General features: G+C 46.5%; 1 protein-coding gene across 1 annotated transcript in view; it reads left to right on the forward strand.

Moving 5' to 3' along the window:
- Positions 1-1,422: 1,422 nt before the first annotated feature.
- The window catches only part of MUC4 (mucin 4, cell surface associated), a 32,093-nt gene continuing 12,603 nt past the window's right edge, over positions 1,423-20,912 (forward strand). Inside the window, exons 1-15 of the mRNA XM_077118028.1 lie at positions 1,423-2,364; positions 3,374-3,523; positions 5,284-5,417; positions 6,274-6,438; positions 7,297-7,452; positions 8,464-8,594; positions 10,252-10,340; positions 12,064-12,243; positions 12,423-12,548; positions 13,330-13,449; positions 13,861-14,069; positions 14,617-14,707; positions 15,129-15,296; positions 17,576-17,677; positions 17,979-18,209. Of these exons, the coding sequence (XP_076974143.1) occupies positions 1,539-2,364; positions 3,374-3,523; positions 5,284-5,417; positions 6,274-6,438; positions 7,297-7,452; positions 8,464-8,594; positions 10,252-10,340; positions 12,064-12,243; positions 12,423-12,548; positions 13,330-13,449; positions 13,861-14,069; positions 14,617-14,707; positions 15,129-15,296; positions 17,576-17,677; positions 17,979-18,209 (2,878 nt within the window). The 5' untranslated portion in view covers positions 1,423-1,538. The remainder of the gene's footprint in view (positions 2,365-3,373; positions 3,524-5,283; positions 5,418-6,273; positions 6,439-7,296; positions 7,453-8,463; positions 8,595-10,251; positions 10,341-12,063; positions 12,244-12,422; positions 12,549-13,329; positions 13,450-13,860; positions 14,070-14,616; positions 14,708-15,128; positions 15,297-17,575; positions 17,678-17,978; positions 18,210-20,912) is intronic.

The following is a 20,912-nucleotide window of genomic DNA, read 5'->3' on the forward strand; positions in this document are numbered from 1 at the left end:
CAAATGGGGATGTTCTCCCAACAACCCCAAGCTTTTCAGATATCCACAGCAATGCGATGACAGTACGTCCTGAAGGATCTGACAATGTTTCCTTGGCAGAAAACACACAGGTCCCATCTTCAGTGAGCATCTCCAGTGGACCCACCAGTGGCCATCCTGTAACTGCTCAATCAGTAACTTCAGACACCAACCCCCCAACAACATCAACTTACGTGAATTCTATCAGTAATCTTATGGCCACAGCTGGAACCACATTTACTCCATCAGAGGAACCCACCTCCCATTCATCAAACAGGACCAATGCCTTGACCGCCTCAGACCCCAGCACTTCACACCCAATCACAAGCTCCACCTCCACTCCCTCTCTTCTCTCTGTTGTGTCCCCATCAGATGATGCTGATATAGCAACAAAGTTATGGTCCATACCCATCAACCCAATCATTGCCCAGGACAATCCTGGGCACATCTCACCTACTGTTAGTAGCACCAGCACCTCTGATGCCTCTTTAAGTACAGAACTCACAAAACAGTCAATGCCATTACCTACCAGCACTTCTCCTGCAGAGTCAGCAGCTGTTTCTCAGATGACTCATACTCAAGGCGCCCAGACCACCCGACAATCCCAAACCTCAAAATCAGGTTTTTCCAGTACCAGCAAGCTCAAAATAGTCACAGCTACAATGTCTTCATCCTATCCAAGTCAATACTCAGCCTCAGAAAGTTTTCCTTTGGATACATCCACCCCAGGTACAATGACAATCTTCACCCCAGTGTCCCATGGGAAAAGCCACACAACCCGGGCTCCAACAGAACACCGGACAACACCTATGAGCACGGACACCACCCTGGGAACCTCAGGAGGCCTGTCACTTTCCTCAACCACCAACATTGCTCAGGCCACTGCTGTGGTCTCAGTCTCAAGGAGTCCAGGTGGACAAGCAACATCCCCTTCATCCAACACTTCACCTGATTCAACATCAGTCAGTTCCCACACTTACCAAATTCAAGGCATAGAGACTACTAGAGTTCCTCACACCAGCAAAACAATTTCTTTGTTGACTGACATGACCTGGGTGGGCTCAACTGCCACTTCTTCATCCCCTATAATTAGCCAAACAACTTCAGGAAGCGCTCCAGCAGAAAGATTCACTCCTGTTAACTACACAGTCCTTACACCAAGTCTCTCCAATGGTAGCCACACAATTCCTTCAACCACTCAACTGCTGTCCAGTGCAACCACTCTTGATTCTACCCAGGGAACCGTGGGAAATGTGTCTGTTGTTTCCCCTAGCATCATCTCTCTCACCATCTCAGAGGCCTTAACAATGCAGCGGTCAACAGGACAGTCCATCTCCACTTCTTACAGCACTTCATCTCAGAAAACCTCATCCATTTCCCAGATGGCTCAGACAAAAGGTCCAGAAATCATCAGTGGATTAGAAACCATCACTTCAGTCTCCCAGTTGACTGACACCTTCTCAACAGTCACATCCTCCCCTACTTCACCCATCCTAAATGGGCACACCTCTCCACAAGGCATGGCGCGCACTCTATTATCCTCAAGCCCCATTGCTACATTTCCCTCAGTCGCAGTCAGCGATGGGCACACATCCCAGACAACAATGTCAACATCAGCTACTGGGTCAACTGAAGGGCCACTTGTGGTCAGTTTTGACGCTCTCAGTGTTGTGGCCTCTCATTCTCCTACAAGGTGGTCCACAAGTGGAGATGTTCTCCCTAAAAGCCCAAGCTCTTCAGACATCCATGACAATGTGTCAGTAGTGATCACTCCTCCTGTCAGAGCTAGCAAAATCTCTTTGACAGAACCCACACAGGTCCCATCTTCTTCAGTAGGAATCTCAGGTGAACACACAACTGGCCATCCTGTAACTGTTCAATCAGTAGCTCCTAACAACATCCCCTCTACAGAGCCAATCTATGTGAGTGCTACCAGTAACCCTATTGCCACAGCTGGACCCACTCTTACTCCATCAGATGAACCCACCTCCCACTCATCAACCTGGACCACTGCCATGACCAGCCTCACCAGCCCAATCACCACCCAAGGCAATCCTGAACATATCTCACCTATTGTCAGTAGCACCAGCATCTCTGTTGCCTCTACAACTACAGAACCCACAAGGCAGTCAATGCCATTATCCACCAGAATTTCTCCTGCAGAGTCAGCAGTTGTTTCTCAGATGACTCATACTCAAGGCACACAGACCACCCGACAATCCCAAACCTTGAGATCATATTTCTCCAGTACTGACATGCTCAGGACAGTCACAGCTACAATTTCTTCATCCTATCCAGGTGGACACTCATCATCAGAAAATGTTCCTCAGGATACATCCACCCCAGGTACAATGACAATCTTCACCCCAATGTCCCCTGGGAAGAGTCACACAACCCAGACTCCAACAAAAGAACACTGGGCAAAACTCATGAGCCCTGACACCACCCTGGGGACCTCAGGAGGCATGTCATTTTCCCCAACCAGCGTAATTTCTCACGTCACTGCTGTAGTCTCAGTCTCAGGGAACCCAGGCAGACAAGCAATGTCCTATTCCTTTCGTACCTCACCTGACACAGCATCCGTCAGTTCCCACACTCACCAAATACAGGGTATAGCTGAATCCACACCTACCTCATTATTTCCACCTACATTCTACTCATTGAAGGGGTACACTCCTGGAATCCATTTATTATCTTCTTATTCTGAAAGTCCTTTTCCTATCCTAGTGCCATCCACAAATTACCTCTCTGCTAACTTTACTTCCTCTAGTAATTTTAGCAAAGTGAAAGCATCAAGTGTTTTTTTTTTGAGAACATCAAGTTTTTATGTTCCAACCATTAAATCTTCATTGTCTCTATTAGTGCCTGGCCTTTCAATCTCCTGACATCCCACCTCCTCATTTACAGATCCCAGCACTGCTCTTCCTTACTATCTGCAGCATCCCATTCCATGTTTTGAATACTGAGACACCAGATAGTTGGAACTTGGTAGTGTCTGAATGCTAATACACCAGATAGGTGGATCTTTGTAGTTTTTCCCATCCTATAGTGTCCTCTGGGCTCAGTCAGACAAGAGGAGTACTTTAGAAAGGACAATGAACTAGTTCTAAGTTAGGGTTGAGATCAGTGGTTCAGAAAAAGAGGATGAAGTGATTTAGGGCAGTGTTGATAGGCTTTTCATTCTTTATGTTCCAGCAGAAAGTTACTTTATCTGTCGGTAGTGGTATGAGAATGACCCTGAGTTCAGACAAGATCCATCTCCCCAACATGACAGACAATAGGGTTTATAACTCCCTTCCACTTCTTAATTCAGTACCATAAAACTCACTCCTGTCTTCTCTCCCTATACATCCAGGAATGATCACAACCTCACTGAGTACAGACAGTAAGAGAAGCACAGCATCACTACCACTAACAGCCTCTTGGACCCCTAAAACCTCTACTCCCAGCACATCCAACTTTATCCACTCAAAAGCTCCTCCAGTCCCTATCAAGCCTGAGAAAGGTAAATGATGCCATAGATCTGGGCCTTCTCTATGCTGGGGTGTTCTAGTTATGGAGGTGGTGATTGTGGCAGCTGGAGCCATGGAACTAGGTTTTGAATTTACCAATGGGGTCCCATGTGGGAGAAGTGGGGAGAATTTGTTCTATAGCTCTGGATGTCTCCACTGTGCCACATGAGTCATGGCAAGTCTACCTGCTCTCTTTCTCTCCTTTATAGAATAGCATTCATATAAGTGGATGCTTAGTCCCTGCCTGCTCCCACAGTCTCTGTTCTCCAAGGTCAACAGTGGGCATTACAGGGGACCATGAGACCCCTGGTAGGAGCAGTGACAGGTTCAGACCAGGATAATGACTGCATGCAGTGGATAGTGAGGTGTGCTTTAAGGGTGGAGTTAAAGAGAATGAGAGGCTTTTTGGCAAAAGTGAATAGGCACTGGGGGAGGGGAGGCACTACAGGCAGGTAGGAGGGCCTGGATAGTGGTAATAAGGTACGGAAGTGAAAATTAATCCCACAGTTTACAAAAGAAAGAGATCCCCAAAGCATTTGGGGTTACTAGAAATAATCTTCAAGTGGTGAAGCTTCTGTGTTAGGAGTCCTGTAGGAGATTGAAAGCAGGAAGGACATGGGTAGATTTGCATTTTATGAATGGCACTGTGGGGCCTGGTGTGGAGAATGAATTTGTATTGGGCAAATGAGAAGGGGGTTAGAGCAGGTGAGGATGGCTGTGGTCTTCAAAGTAAGACCAGGTGAGGGTCTGAATAGGGTATTAACTGTGGGTATGGACAGGGGAGATCCATTTGAGAAATACTTAGGACATTATTTCTCAAATTGGAGCCCCCAAACTTCTAGGGATTCCTAGGACAAATTCTAAGGCATCTTCAAGTTCATCTAGGGAAATAATATTTGGGGAAAAAAATCTCATTCTATGAAAAGTTCTTTCAATAGCTAATTTTCACTGTATCAGAAAACTTTCTTTTAACCCTTACAAGAACTATGACCACCATACCAGATGCAGAATAATTACTGGTTTTCTTGCAGCAGGACCTAGTTTTCTCCAAACTGGTATTGGAAGTTCTTAAGGATTCCTCAGAAGTTCTTAAGAGTTAAAGTATCAATTTAGGGTTTGTTTGTTTGTTTTTTAATTTCCTAGGGTTGCCATAACAAGAATCACAAACTGGGTGGCTTAAAACAATAGAAATTTATTCTCTCACAGCTCAGGAGACTTGAAATCCAAAATCAAGGTATTGGTAGGGCCATGCTCCTTCCACAGCCTCTAAGGAAGGATCCATCCTTATCTCTTCTAACATTCCTTGGCTTGTGGCAGCATAACTCCAATCTTTATCTCGGTCTTTACATGGCCATCTGTCTTCTGTATCTCCGTGACTAAATTTCTTTCTTCTTACAAAGATATCAGTCATATTGGATTTAGAGTTCACACTAATCTAGTATGATCTAATCTTAACTAATTACATCTGCAAGACCCTATTTCCTAATAAGATCGCTTTCACAGGCTCTAGGTGGACACGAATTTGGGGGAGATACTATTCAACCCAGTACAGTGAGTAAAATGAGGAGATGGGTTCAATGCAAATGGTAAGGGAGAGAGAGGAGTTCTCCATGACTCCCAGTTAAGACCTGGTGGGGCTATTAGGGGAATATAGATGGAGGAGGGGCCCAAGGGAAGCTCTCAGGGGATCTCTTGCAGCCCTAAAGAAGATCAAGGCCCATGAAGACTTGCTACTCCTCTTTGTACTACCCAGGTGTTTCCCTTCTCCCCTACGGGTCAAGAGTTGGTGACCATGAGCTTGTCAAGAGGATTGTTGACTTTACCTCGCCACTCTTCAAACCCCAGATTGGCTTCCCCTTTGGCTTCTCTCTCCGGGATTCCCTCTACGTGAGTCCCTGTCTGCAACTCAAGCAACTCTCTGAGCCTGCTTCTCTCTCCAGCACACACATCACTTAGAAATGGCCCCATGATCAAGGGGAAGGGAAAATGGATGCAAATATATTAGCCTTATCTTGTGTCCCTGCCACTGGCTTGATTGACATTCACATTTTCTATAATGTCAACTCTAGCTGAGGAAGATAGGGAGCTAGGCATGGGGCCGCTACTTATGTGGACAAATGTATCTTTACTCCAGGAAAAACAGACTCTGGGACCCAGTAAGCTCTCCACTGGCTTGCTAGAGCTTTTTATGAGAAGAAAGCTATACTTTGTAAACTTAATCATTTCATGCTGTTTATTTTTTTGTAATTCCTGGTCCAAGCACTCTATATCTCTAGCAGTAGGGTTGGAATGACAGTCCTAGCCCCTGAGGCTCTCAGCAAAGGGAGGCTTGGTCAGGATGCACTAAGGGAGAGGGTTAAAAAGCAATGGGGGTGAGGGAGTGGTGCAAGCTTTAAGAAGGGGCTCAGGGCATTTACTAAGAATGGTCAGCTCTGTGAAGGCTGATCTGCTGTAGTCTGGAGGCAGGGGGATCCACTGCTGGACAAGGGCAAAACTGATAACCTTGGAAGAATTTGGGAGGTAAGGAATGTCATGAAGGTGAAGAGTATTGTGAGAGATCACTACACAAAGAGGACTCTCCCAAAAGGCAAGGAGATGGATGAGATGACCTTCCAGAGGTCATTGACATCTCTGACTCTTGGGGACCACATTTCTAAGGAACAGGCCCAAGGTTGGGCTTTTCTCCCTAAATACTTTCCTGCCTCCCTCCCTAAATACTAACTGGAAGAACCCTTATGCTCAGTTCACAGATAATGGCCAGATCATTTTCCCTGAATCAGACAACAATATTTTCTCCTACCCCAACCCACCCTTTGGCAGCTTCACAGGCTGGGATCCTGTGGCCCTGGTGGCTCCATTTTGGGATGATGCTGATTTCTCTAGCCACCGAGGAACTATATTTTACCAGGTGGGCCTTTCAAAGTCTGGCGTTGGGAATCCTCCAGCAGCCTGCAAGGAAAGGCAAAAGGGCTGGGTGAAGGGTGTGCTAAGTATCACTGCTGCCAGAACCTGGGCTCAGGGTGGGCGAGGGATTACTGACGTAAATGTGGGGAAAGGGAGGTGCTGGAGTCAATTTTATATGGGGCAGAGAAGAAGTAGATAAGGGTATGAAACTGTCACAGACGCAGGGATATCCCAGCACACCCACAAGAAGGTGTGTGACAGGGTTGGGCTGAGAGTTGAGTATTTGATTTTAAGAGAAGGCTGCTGGTTATAAGGGGTACCGCCTAACAAGGCTGGCTCAAGTCAGGGCCTCTACCTGTCCTCCTGGATAGGGTTAATATTTCTAGTCAAGGGAAAAAATAATGAAAGCTACTGCATGCAAACGTTTATTATGTTTCTACCATGGACAAGACATTGTAGAGGGTCCAAAGGCATAGGCACATGGCTGCTGTCCTTAAGAAGCCTCCAGTCCAACACAGGGAGGTAAAATGTGCACAAGGGACTATAGTATCTGAGCCGGTTTTTGCTACAAAGTGTATGAGTGGTAGGACTGAAATGTTCCAGTTCAGAGGAGTACACATACTTGCTGGTGGGTATATCAGGGCCTAACGTTCTACTCCACACACCTCTAAGTTTTCCTGCAGCCAAAATTTTAACTCATCGTAAGGTCAGAGGTGCTAACTGTGAAAATGCAAGCCTGAGAGAAGGATGGGTGACCTGGGTAGACTGAGATGAGTGGGGTCACCATGCAGAAAGTGGGGATCTCTTGGGGTGCTGAGGCAGAGCCCTGGTTCCCTTCTCCTTATCTGCCTTCCTTTCTTAGGAATATGAAGCATTCCATGATACTACCCACCCTCTAGTTGAGCAGGTGGATGCTTGGATTGCCAAGTTCACAAACGGCAGACACTACAAAGCCAGGTGGACCCTAAAGGTCACGTGGGTCAACGCCCCTGCCTATCCCGCCCGTTGGACCTTTGGGGTAAGTGGACCAATGAGCACCACCCTGAAGTCAGCTATCCTAGAACCCTCAACAGGGCTCACTCTCCTGCAGTCCTCTCTGCCCCAAGAAAGGATTGCTGATTATAGTAACCAACATCACCACTGCTGTTTGCTGAGCACTGCCCACGGGCCAGACCTGAGTCAGCCCTTTGCTTATGTTATCTAACAGCAGCCTTGTGCAGTAGTCTATTATGAGGTTGAAGCATAGAGAATGGAATTTCTGTAGGTCAAAAATGGTTGACTATCAGCAATTCCATATGGTTCAACCTGATATTATTATCCACATTTAGAGATGAGGAAGGTGACTGTTAGAGACTGGGCAACTTGCTGAAGGTCACCCAGCTAATGAATGCAAAGTCAGGTCTGGAACTGAGGTTCTTCTGACTCCAAATTCTTGTCTCTTAACCACTGTGCCATCCAGTGGAAATGGAGCATACCCCACAATCTCTCTTGTGTTCCCTCTGGGGACTCAGAGCTCTTACAATTGCGAAGTTAATCTCTGTACAAAGCACATTCTTAGCACCTAATTGGGTCCTGCCTTCAGAGAACATCCAGTCTCACCAACTGCAGGTTCTCCAACACTATTCTCGTTAAGGGGTCATTTGGACAATGTCTTTAAATCTTCCTGAGGAAACTAATTTAGCTCTTTCAGCCCTTGGTGTCCTAGTTAATCCCTCAGTTTCCTTTAACTTTGTCTTACAAGCCCTCTTCTAAATCATTTGTCAACCAGAGCCCTTCATCTCTACTCCCTGGAAATAAGTGAGAAAGGAGGCAAACCCACCATGTTAGGTGCTTTGACATCCAGCATGAAAGCTGCTCTACATAATCCCAAATTTGCCAGCATTTTAAGCTCTGCTTTTGTTCTGGGTAGGCCAGGAACAAGTGATGTGTGTTTTGGGGCAGGGGTGTGTGTGTGGGGGGGGCAGGTCTCAGAGAGGAGACCACAGTTTTCTCACAAACGACCCTATGCTTGTCTCCAACCACCTCCTAGACCAACACCTACCAGGCCATCCTCTCCACAGATGGAAGCAGGTCCTACACCCTATTTCTCTACCAAAGCAATGGTATGCAGTGGGACAGGACCCACTACTCAAGCAACTCCGTTCTCATGGGCTTCACAAGGTAGGACAGGAGGGGCTGTCAGTACCAACCAGATAATAAGTGGTGCAGAGCAAGGTTTTCACTGCACCTACCCCACATCCTCTTGGATGAAGCTTGAACCCTCCTTGCTGATGCCTCTGACTCACACTGACTCCTGTTCCCACTGGAGCCACACTTCTTACTGTTTCATTCTCTTTCCTGTCCTACCCCTTGTGCATTGTAATAATTGCTAGAGCTTTGACTTCCCTGACTTCTTTTGAAATCTCAAATATCCTAATAATAGCAACCAACATTTACTATGCTAAATATTTTACATGCATTATTTCATATGATTATTACAACAACCCCATGGAGTAGATACTATTTATCATTTCCATTTTACAAATAAGGAAACTGAAGTACAACTAGGTAAGTAATTTGCCCAAACTAGGAAATGGCCAAGCAGGGATATAAACCCAGACATCTGAGGCTGGAATCTGCTCCCCTGACTTTCAATTAGTCTGAGAATTGACCACTCACCCAGAGGCATTCAATAGCTTATGTGGAGACAGTGGTGAAGGGGACAGTGGGGGATGAGGCTCTGCATGGATGAAATGTGGAGGTGGTTCAATCTCTGATGCATTCTCAACCGTAGCACTGCCCTTCGCTGATGTGCACAATCAGAATTGTGAGGGAGTCATGTAATTTGTTACTGATAATTGCTGCAAATGTTGTTCCCTTATGCAAATGGTGTTTTCAGGATCAATCTATAATTACATTGCTTTTATTTGCTTTTTGGTGTGCTGTGGAGGAGAAAGGAGTGGAATTATCCAAAAGGCTAGGAATTTCACAGCCTCCTGAGGGTGCCCCAGGGAATGTCACGCATAAGATATGATGGTCAACTGTCCTAGGTTGGAGAGATTGGCCTGATGCTGCTGGGAGGCATGTGCCCAGAGTGAGGCTGCGGGCTGCTGCCCAAGGCTTTCACCAAGGGAACCCCGTGCTAAGAATGGTGGGGGCAGTGGTGATGGTGGTGGTGGCAGCTCCCATTGTACTGGGTCCTCACTCAGTTCTGAGGAATTTACAAATGTTACTGCCTTGAATCCTCAATACAGCAAGGTAGATGCTGCCATAATCCCCTTCAAACAGATGAGAAAACTAGGAGCCAGATAGGCTAAGTAACTTGTCTTTGGTCACTAAGCTAGTGAGTCCTGGAATCAGGAGTTGAATCCATGACTAACTCCAAAGACCTCCTTTTAGCCATCACATCATACTGATCTCTAGAGAGCCCCACCCTTACCCCTCCAATCCTCCAAGTTTAAGGGACGCCAATGTAAAGGAGGCCAGACTCTGTTGTTATCATACCCAGGTCTCATGACAAAGTGGACATGCCAGTTTCTTGCAATTAACAACCAGACATGGAATTAGTTAGAGGCTTTCCATTCCTACCCCATCCATCTCTTTTTTCCTACTTAGTACTGGCCTCCAGTGATTCTGGCTGGGTGGCCAGCCAGCAAATTGACTGGGTGGCTGACTGATGAGCTGGTTGGCTGATTGAGTAATTGACTGACCAGCAGGATAAAATGAGTGGTGGGTTGACTGACTAGCTAACTGACTGGCTGAATGAATAATAACTAGTCAAGTGAGAAGAAAGTCCCTATGTGTGACAGGGGCCTAAGATTCTTTCCCTTGCCTGCAGTGGAGATGGGTATTTCCAAAACAGCCTACTGACATTCCAGCCAGTGTGGAAGAAGTATCGTCCAGACCAATTCTTGAATTCCAACTCAGGTAAAAGCACTCCTTCTCATGCGTGAGCTGATCTCAAGTCCTCTTTAGTACTCCACTCCATATATCATGGTATTTCCACCGGCCCTAAAGGTGTCACCAGCATGGTATGACCTCCTAACGTATGATCAGGTCTTGGCACTGCCCAGGGGCAACTGTTACCTTCTGTACCCTTAGACACAGTCTCATTTGGGGCTGTTTCTTCATCAGGATGAGCCAAACCCAGCCAGTCTCTCAGTGGGGGCCCAGAGCCTGAAGTGATTGCAGAGGTATGATAGGAGGTGGGGATATGAATGGCCAGTTAGGACAACACTTCAAGTGTCCTTCCTAGAACTGGGAGGAGAACCCAGATAAGACCCTTCAAGGGAATCGACCAAGGAAGAGAACCAGCAGCCTGACGCTCATTCATTCAACATTTACTAATCCCCTGCTATGTGCTGGACACTGTACTATGAGCCAGGAATATGAAGAAAAAAAAAAAGAAGGAAAAAGAGCTCGTACTCTGAGGAGAAGGCCAGTACTTCCATGACTCATTGTAATATCCCAAGATCCTAAAGGGTTTATAGAAAGTTATAGTTTCCAAAATGTGATAGAACAAAGGATATTTTAGCATTGGACACCAGCCATGTAAATTGTGACGCCAAAGTCCAGTTTCATTTGTTCTCTGGCAAAATTTATGGTAATCAGAGATGTCAGCTAAGTCAATTCATGGGTGCCATCTTGTGGAGAGAGAGGCTGTGTCAGATTAGGACCCTTCTGTCAGGAGGTCTCAGCTTGTAAACTAGTGGGCACGTTGTGTGTGTGTGTGTTTTGGGGGAGAGAATTTGATGTGCTTCTCTGAACACCATACCATTATAGAGAAGATATATAAATACATAATTATAAGAACTGTTTATTTTACTCAAAACTTTAACTAATGTCAGCTATCTGGACAATTTTTTCCTGTGTGGGTACAGGGTCAAAATCTAATACACTGTATCCTACAACTAATCACATTGGGATCTAGAGCTCCTTCCTCATCTGAGGGAGCTGAGGTGATCAGAACGTAAACTTACAACCAGTTAAAATCTATTTAAAGTTCAAATTCCCACCAGGGCTACTCCTCCTGATTTTTTTTTGTTCCCCTCCCCAAGATGGCATCTGGCGTAGGGGACACTTACTCAGCCTTGTGAGAGGAGCAGCCTCTGCTTCATATGTGCCTTCTCTGTGGCGTCCCCTGACCCCAGCTGGCTTCTGGGCATCTGCCTCTGTCCTGGCTGCTTTGGCCCCTGAAGTGTTGGTGCTGGGGAAGAGGAAGGCTGAAGGGTGTCTGGAGGGGGTGACTGCATGGTAGGGTGTCACTGACTGAGAGGGGTTGCATGCAGAGAAAGTGGTTTGCAGGGCTGGAGGGTGTTGGAGCTCAGAGTGACAGGACAAGAAGGTGGAGGACAGGGTGGGCTGAGCATCCCTGTCAGGGTTTGGCTCCAAGTCGGGTGCAGGGGTGCCCACTCTGCCCAGCACTTGTCCTAGGATTTTGCCCTAAGATCCAAGCTCTGAGGCTTTTTAGAGCTCTCATCAAAGATGCTTTTGGGAGGAATCACTGCTGATCTGTATCGGGTCAAACCTTCCCTGGAAGCTGCCCAGAGGGGGACAGTGGGACACCGGGGGTTGCATTCCTGAGTTTGGGTTGTCCCTAAAGCTGTGGCCCCAGGCCCTGTGATCACCCCTTTTTTTCTTGTTGCCCCAGGCTTCCAGGGGCTGCAATTCTATAAGCTGCATGCGGCAGAAAAGCCCAACTACCGTCTCAAGTGTCTGCAGTGGTTGGAGAGACAGCCTCAGTGGCCCAGCTGGGACTGGAGCCAGATCTCCTGCCCTTGCTCTTGGCAGCAGGGACGATGGGACTTGCGATTCCTGCCCATCAGCAAAGGTGACACCTTCCATCTCTTGAGCATCTCTACTGTCCTCCATAAAACCACCCATCATTCCTCACTCCTCCCCAGGAATCCCCCATATACCACTACCAACAACAACCCCCCACCCCACTCCCAATTCCCACCCCACAGGCATCCCCCAGCCTGGACCTGAGTCTGTATGGACTTGTTGCAGGCTGGTGGGGCCTTGGCAGCAGGCAGCTGTGCAGCTTCTCCTCCTGGCAAGGGGGCGTGTGCTGCAGCTACGGGCTCTGGGGAGAGCTTCGCGAAGGCTGGAGAGTGCAGAGTCTTTGGCAGCTTGGTACGTATGTGTGTTCTCAGAGACCTCAACAAAACTTTTCCCTCAGACACAATCCTGGGGTACCATGTTAAGCAGTGGGGCCCTCAAGAATGAGATTTTTCTCCCCATTCTTCTCAGCTCTTTTCCTTCTCTGGGCCTCAGTTTCCCAATCTGTAAAGTTAGGAAGCTTCCAGCTGACATTCAGAAATTTATGACTAAAGGTCCTCTTGCCTTATTTCCACTTGGTCCCACAGCTCCAGCCCACAATAGGGGGTGGGCATTGTTCCAGACAAGGAGAGGGGGAAGGGCCTGGTCTGTCCCCCATCCCTCTGGACCCAGATTAGCAGGCTGTTTGGGAGAAGATTTACAGACAGCTCCTCCCAGAGACCCTCCAAAGGAACTAGAGAGCACAGAGTTGTGTCATGGGGGCAGATACTGTGTGTCCTCTCAGCCCCCACCCTGTACTGTTGCAGCCACCACAGTCCCCACACGACTTACCCACACCCTTCCCACTGCGAGCACGTCACCCTACCCTTCAAGAATGGATGTTCCTTTAGCCCCTACCATGTGCCAGGTTCCCCACCAGGGCCTTTGCTGCACAATGGCTAGTCCAACATGCCTGCCAGGGAGACTGGAATTGGGTAGGTCAACCGCCCAAGGTCATTGGGCAGGACAGGATTGGTACCGAGGTGTGCCTGATTCCAAAGCCATACTCTTGCCATAATATTGTCCTGTTCTGCCAGACCTTGCAGCTGTTCTCCAGTTCCTCCAGCTCCTCACAACATGCTGTTCTTCTTCACAGACCAGGAACTGGAGCCGCAGAACTGGTGCTGCCGCTGGAACGACAAGCCCTTGTTCTGTGCCTTATACCAGCAAAGGCGGCCTCGCATCGGCTGTGCAGGCTACAGGCCCCCGCGCTCTGGTGAGGCCCCCGAGGCCAGCCCCCAGGCCAAGACTGAAGCAGAGCCTCTTGGGTGGGGTGTCCTGTTGGCCTCTGGGATATGGAGGCTGAACCAGAGAAGGACTGGCTTTCTGGGGCTGATCTGTAGCCAAGGGGGAGGTAGAGATGTTTCCAGTGTGGTGCTGATGGCAAATGGAAGGGCCTTGTATATGGGATTGGGGAAGGGATAAGAAGGGCGGGCTGAGGAGAAAGCAGACTTGGACAGGATGGAGGGCCCCAAAGGAAAAAATGGTGTCCAGGGAGGATTCTATACTCCATGAACATCTTCCCAGGCTTGAGCCTAATGGGACAATGTCCTTCCTGAGGGGCAGAGGGAAATCTCAGCTCTTACTCCAGGTTTGCCAGGCCAATGTGGTATCACCTTTTTTCTAGCCTGGCTGTTTGGGGACCCCCACATCAACACCTTGGATGGGGCCAACTTCACCTTCAATGGGCTGGGAGACTTCCTGCTGGTCCGGGCCTGGAACAGAAATTCCTCCTTCCTGCTGCAGGGCCGCACTGCCCAGACCGGCTCAGCCCACGCCACCAACTTCATTGCCTTTGCTGCTCTATACAACTCCACCAACCTGGGCCCCATCACAGTGAGTGAGGGGAAGCCCAGGGCACGCTGTACCACCCCTTAGAGAGTCCCTTAGGGACCTTCAGTTGGAAATCAAGGTCCAAGAGGAGGAAGACAACAAGGAAGAGGATGGGGAGGAGAAGGGAAAGGGAGGCAGGAAGGACGGAGAACTCTTCCTGCTAGTGTAGTGACTCAAGAGTAAACTCTAGAGACAGAAGGTTTAGGGTCCTGGCTCCCCCATTTACTAGCTGTGTGACTTTGAAGATGTCACTTAATTTCTAGTGCCTGAGTTTTCTTGGAGTAAAATAGGAATATAATATTTCCTACCTCACAGGGGTGTTGTGAGATTTAAATGAGAAAATTAAAGAAATGAGCTTAGTGCAAGGCCTGGTGCATGCTAAACACTCCACAGATGTTAGCTTTCACAGTCTCATCGTCACATGCTCCATCATTTTCATCTTCACCCGGGCTCAGGTTCTAGCCCTGAATGTTGCTCTCTGGTGCTTCCTTTCAGGGGCCTCCAGACCCATTTGCAAGTCAGGCTTAGGCCTCCTCCAATTTCCTTCCAGGTTCGATGGTCCCTTGAAGCTAATGACACAATCCATATTCTGTTCAACAACGACAATGTGACATTTGAGAGCAACCGTGAAGTTGTAGAAGGTAGGCTAGGGACAGGCGTTGGCCGCCCTCTCCTGCTTCTGTGGGTCGGTGTTCTGTGGGGTGCCTAGCTGCCTTGGGAGCAGTAGGGTTGGGGCCTGGAGGCAGCAGCAGCAAGGCAGGAGGATAGAGGTAGCCACCCCTGCTACCTCTTCAGCAGTTGTAACCGAGCAGCTTCTTCTTCTCAGGAGCAGAGTATAAAATTTTCCCTCCTCACTTCTCTCTTTCCTTCCAGTGCTGTAAGTCCTCCCCTGTCTTCAGTCCCCAGGAAGAAGGAGGTGGTTTATGGCCATTAGAGAAGGCACTTCTAGGATATCCCAGAGCTTTTCTCAGTCTCCTCTTTTAACCTTCACAACTGCCAAGACTGTGGTGTCCAGAGGGTTCCAATGCTCATTTCTTCCTCATCTGTCACCCATTGTTCTAGGTCAGGAGATATTCAACACTACCGGAATCATCCTGACCCGCAATGGCTCTCTGGTTTCGGCCAATTTCGATGGGACAGTGACGATCTCAGTCATGGCTCTCTCCAACATCCTCCATGCTTCCTCCAGCCTCCCAGAGGAGTATCGAAATCACACAGAAGGCCTCCTGGGTAAGGAGCAGTCAGGACACTGCCTCTGAGGCAGCAGCTGCAGCAAGAGCTCAGACCTCCATAAGGAAGGCAGCTTTCTCTCCCATTGGCCTGTGGTCATCCCAGTCTGAGTTTACCTTTCTCAACCTCTTTGGAACAGAACCTTTAGGGCACACAGTAGACCAGGGAGGTAAGAGGTACATTTTAGTCTCCTCATTGCTATAGCAAATACCATGCAATGGGTTGTCTTAAATGATGGGAATTTATTGGCTCACAGTTTTGATGCTAGTGTCATCCAGACAATGCTTTCTTCCCTAAGATGGCATTCAAGGCTGATTAATGGCTGGTAATCTTTGGTCCTTGGCTCCTCTGTCATATGGCAAAGCATATGACAGGCTCTCCTGGCCTCTTCCTTCTTTTTTAGGTTCTGTTGACTTTCAGTTTCTGTCTGTGCCCTCTGGCTTTTTCTCTCTGTGTGACTTTCCCCATAAGGACTTCAGTAATAGGATTAAGACCTATCCTGGGCCACAACTTATCTGAAGTAACCTCATCAAAAGGTGCTGTTTACAAGGGTTCACACTCACAGGAATGGATTAAGTTTAAGAACATGTTTTTCTGGGGTACATAGCTCCATTAGGGGCTTCTCCAAATTGAAATTCATTTCCTATCCATCACCTAGAGTTTCCCATTGCTGGGGTGGCAAGGAAGCATCAAGAATAAGCTCTGAAATTTAAGCTCCATGGTAACCACAAGAAAATATAAGAAGCATATATACAAAAGAAATAATAAGGGACTCAAAAAGGTACAGTATGAAAAAATCAAATAAAAATGAAAGTAGGCATTAACAAAATTGAGGGACAAAAAAAAAGAGATAAGACTTACAAAGACCAAATAGCAAATAGTAGAAGAAAGTCCTGCCTTATCAGTAGTTACTTTAAATATAAATAGATTAAATTCTCCAGTCAAAAGACAGAGTTTGGCAGAAAGACATGACCCAACTACATGCTGTTTACAAGGACTCATCTTAAATTCAAAGACACAGGTAGGTTGAAAGTGAAAGGATGGATAAAAATATTCCATGTAAATAGTAACCAAAAGAGAATTGGGGCAACTATACAATTATCAGATAAAATAGGTGCTAAGTAAAAAATTGTTATAAAGAAAAAGAAAGGTTACTATATACTGATAAAGGGGCCAATTCAACGAGACAGCAATTATAAATATGTACATACTTAATAGCAGAAATCCAAGATATGTGAAACAAATGTTAACAGATTTGAAGGGAGAAATAGATAGTTCTACATTAATAGTAGGAGACTTCAATATATCACTTTCAATAATGGATAGAACATCTAGACAGAAGATGAATAATGAAACACAAGATTTGAATGATACTCTAAACCAACTAGACCTAATAGACACATATAGAACATTTCACCCAGCAGCAGTAGAATATGCATTCTTCTCTAGTGCACATGGATCATTCTCTAGGATATGCCACATGTTAGAACGTAAAACAAGTCTCAGTAAATTCAAAAAGATTGAAATTGCGCAGTGTATCTTCCATGACCAAAATGGAATGACGCTAGAAATCAATAACAGAGGGAGAACTGGAAAATTTACAAAAATGTGGAAATTAAACACACTCTTAGACAACCAATAGGTCAAAGAAGAAATCACAAAAGAAATAAAGAAATATCATGAGGCAAATAAAAACAAAATACAAACATACCAAAGGCAGTACTGAGAGGTAAATTTATAGCTCTAAATGCTTATATTAAGAAAAAAGAAATATCTCAAATTAGAATCCTAACCTCATAACTGGAGGAACTAGACAAAAGGAGAGCAAACTAAATGCAAAGCAAACAGAAGGAAGGAAATAACAAATATTAGGGTGGAGTTAAATGAAACAGAGAATAAAAAATGGGCACTGAGAGATGGAGGGAAGCAGGCAATTGCCCTTCCCCTTCCCTCAAACTTCACACCCTCCTGCCTCTCTCTCTGCCAACCCTTCACCCCCCATACCTTTCCTTCCTTTCTCCTTACCTCTCCACATTCTTTCTCTTCTTCCTCCATTTCCTCCCTCTCTTTCTCTTCCCTTCCTCCCTAAAGCAGAGGGCCAGGGTATGAGGTCATGGTCCTTTCTCCTGCTCCTGGAGGACAGATGCAGCAGAAAGCAGTTTCCCAGGCCCCCTCCTACTCCTCTTTCCATCTTAAATATGACCTGTTGGATGTTCCCAAGGGAAGAAGAGAGATACAATTCCAGAAAAGGGTGGCTGACCTCCTACTTTGTTGCTCAGGGGTCTGGAATGACAATCCAGATGATGACTTCAAGATGCCTAATGGCTCCATCATTCCCCAAGGAAGTTCTGAGGAAACTATTTTTCACTATGGAATGACCTGTAAGTCTGGGCCTCAGTACCTCAAGGCAGAGGGGGCAGGGGCAGGAAGAGGGGAGTGGGAGACTCAGGATTCTGATGCCATGCCAGGTTTGTCCCCTCCATCCCCATGCCCAGGGAAGACAAGACAGGGAAATGAGTAACCCTTTACTCACTGGAATGGGGATCTCGAACCAGAAGCTAGAAGCCATTCTGTTGCTCCATACCATCCTCCCACTCCCCAAGCCATATAAATTGAGGATAAGGGGTGGACATGGCAGAAATGTAACTGGAGCTCTATCACCATCACACTCATATGTTAAAGGGGAAATCAACGGAACAAGCCTCCTGGGCAAGAGGAATGACCTTCTGCCTTCCAGCTTCACCCCTGTCTTCTTTTCCCAACTGAAGAAAAATAATTTAAGTGAAACTTTGATCTCTGAGTGTAATGAAGATAGACAATGCATCTACGACACCTTGGTCACAGGAAACAGAAGCATTGGACTGCACACTAGGACAATTTTTAGAAGATATCAGATGATGAACGCCACCCTCAGTAAGTATCATATGGTCTAGGGAGGCCTTTCTAGAGTTAGGGGTCTTCCACAACATCCATACCCCTATAAGCTACCCATTTTGTTTTCATTTATTTAACAGATTCTTTTGCTTATGTCCCTGCTACTCAAAACATTCCAATGAGCTTAGTCCTTATGATGATGACCTTCGAGGTCCTGTTCAGGTTTGTCCCCACGTCTCTCCAAACTTTTCTCCTAGTACGCTGACTTCACTTATTCCATTCCAGCTCCACTTGCATCTTTGTGTTCATCAAACACACCAGGCTCACTCACTCGCAGCTCTGAGCCTTTGCATGTGCTGTCCTTTTTGCCTGGAAGGCCCTTTCCCAGACAGCCATAGCTCTCTCCCTTACCTCCTTTGAGTCTTTATTCAAATGTTACCAACTTGGTGAGACCTTTCTTGGCTACCATATTTAAAATTTCACAGTCACCCATACATCTTATTCACCGCCCCTGCTTTGTTCTTTCTCTTCAGCATTTATAACTACCTAACATTTCATAATTTTCATAGGTATCTTTCCCATTCTTTCTTCCTGTTCTAGTTTGCTAGCTGCAAGAATGCCATATACCATAAACGGAATGGCTTTTAAAAGGGTAATTTAATGAGTTGGTGGTTTACAGCTCTAAGGCCAAGAAAATGTCCCAACTAAAACAAGTCTATAGAAATGTCCAATCAAAGGCATCCAGGGAAAGATATCTTGGTTCAGGAAGGCCGATGAAGTTCGGGTTTCTCTCTCAAGTGAGAAAGCACATGGCAAACAGGGTCAGGGCTTCTCTCTCATCTGGAAAGGCATGTGGTGAACACTGCATCATCTGCTATCATTCTCTCCTGGCTTCCCTTCATGAATCTCCCCGGGAGGCATTGTCCTTCTTCATTTCCAAAGGTCACTGCCTGATGGACTGTGTTTCTTGTGGCTACGTCATTCTCTGCTCTCTCAGAATATCCCATTCTCAAAAATGTTTCCTCTTTTATAGGACTCCAGTAAACCAATCAAGACCCACCCAAATGGGTGGAGACACATCTCCCCTAATCCAGTTTAACAACCACTCTTGATTTGGTTAATATCTCCAGGGAGATGACCTAATTGCATACAGTATTGGATAGGAATTATTCTGCCTTTACGAAATGGGATTTTGATTAAAACATGGCTTTTCAAGGGTACATACATCCTTTCAAACCAGCACACTCCACCCTCTGGACCGTAAAAAAGACATGTTTTCCCCATATACAAAAACATTAATTTCATAACAATATCAGAAATCCTTAAACCATTTCAGTAGCAATACAAATGAAATATAAAGTTAGAAACAGTACAAATTCCTATCATGATAAAGTTAGTTACAGGCATGGTCTGTTCTAAGGCAAAATTATCCTCTGGTTCTGGATCTGTAAAACTCAGAACAAGTTATTTACTGCCAACATACAAAGGAGGAACAGTCATGGGATACATATACACATATCCATAAGGAGGAAAGAACACAGGGATCATTGGACCCATACAATTTTGAAAACCCACAGGGCAAAGTCCATTAGATTTCGAAGTCTGAGAATCATTTATCTTCGGTGCTTTAGAAAGTGGCAGTCCCACCCTTCCCAAAGTCCTATGCAGTGACTTGCTTCTCTCTAAATGCAACCTTGCAGGACTTTGGGGAGACCACCTTTTTCTTGGCTCCACCCTCTCCATGCATTGAGGCTGCACCCAGGCTCTCTGTCTTCTCCGGGGCACACGCTCAACCCCTCCATATGGTGGCAGCCAGGCTCTCCCCGAACCCCAAGGAATGTGCTTCACCCTCTCCAAGGCCTGAGGCAGCATGACTCTTCCACTGCAATGAGGTGGAAGGCCCATCCTCTGCTTTTGGGGCAAACTCACCTTCTTGCTCTCCTGGCCCGAGGCTTTTTGACTTCAGACCTCAGCCTCCATGGTTTTGCCTCTGAAGTTATTTTTCCATCAATGTGTCCCTTCTCTGAACCCCCCAGTCCAGGCTGGCAGCGGCTCCATTTATACAGGTCCCACAGCACTCTCGTTGGCTTTCTATGCAACAGCTTTGGATCATGCCCATTAGACATAACGAGTTTCCACAAATCCTTCCTGGATAACTCCATGTCCAATCCTGGCTTTCTCTGAAATGGCTGACTGGTTCCACATTTGGCCAAAACCCCATATGGGCACTATTCTCTGGGGTCTCCCTTCTTGGAAGCCCAGAATTCTCCAGAACATCAGCTTCTGGTTTCTTCATACCCAAGAGTTCAGTTCTCAGCTTATCCCTTTCCTGTCGCATTTCACTATAAGCTGTGAGGAGAAACCAAGCTACACTTTCCACATTTAATTTGGAAATCTCTTCTGCTAAATATCCAAGTTCATGGCTTTTAAAATCTGCCTTCCAACCAAGGCCACTAGTCAGCTTTGCCAGATTATCTGCCATTTTAAAACAAGGATTGCTTTCCTTCCAATCTATAATAACAGACGCCTCATTTCTGCCTAAGGACTTATCGGAAGTGTCTTTAGAGTCCCCATTCCTACCGACAGATCTTCAACGCATTCTAGGCCTTCTCTTTCAGGCTTCTCACAACTCCTCCAGATTCTTTCCCCTATCCATTTAAGAAGCCGTTCCAGCGTGTTTGGTATTTGCAAGCCAAGCAGCACCCCACTCTCCCCACACTTCTCCGCAAGGCTATAAGCTCC

This window comes from Tamandua tetradactyla, chromosome 10, assembly GCF_023851605.1.
Source record: "Tamandua tetradactyla isolate mTamTet1 chromosome 10, mTamTet1.pri, whole genome shotgun sequence".
Classification (NCBI taxonomy): Eukaryota; Metazoa; Chordata; class Mammalia; order Pilosa; family Myrmecophagidae; genus Tamandua; species Tamandua tetradactyla.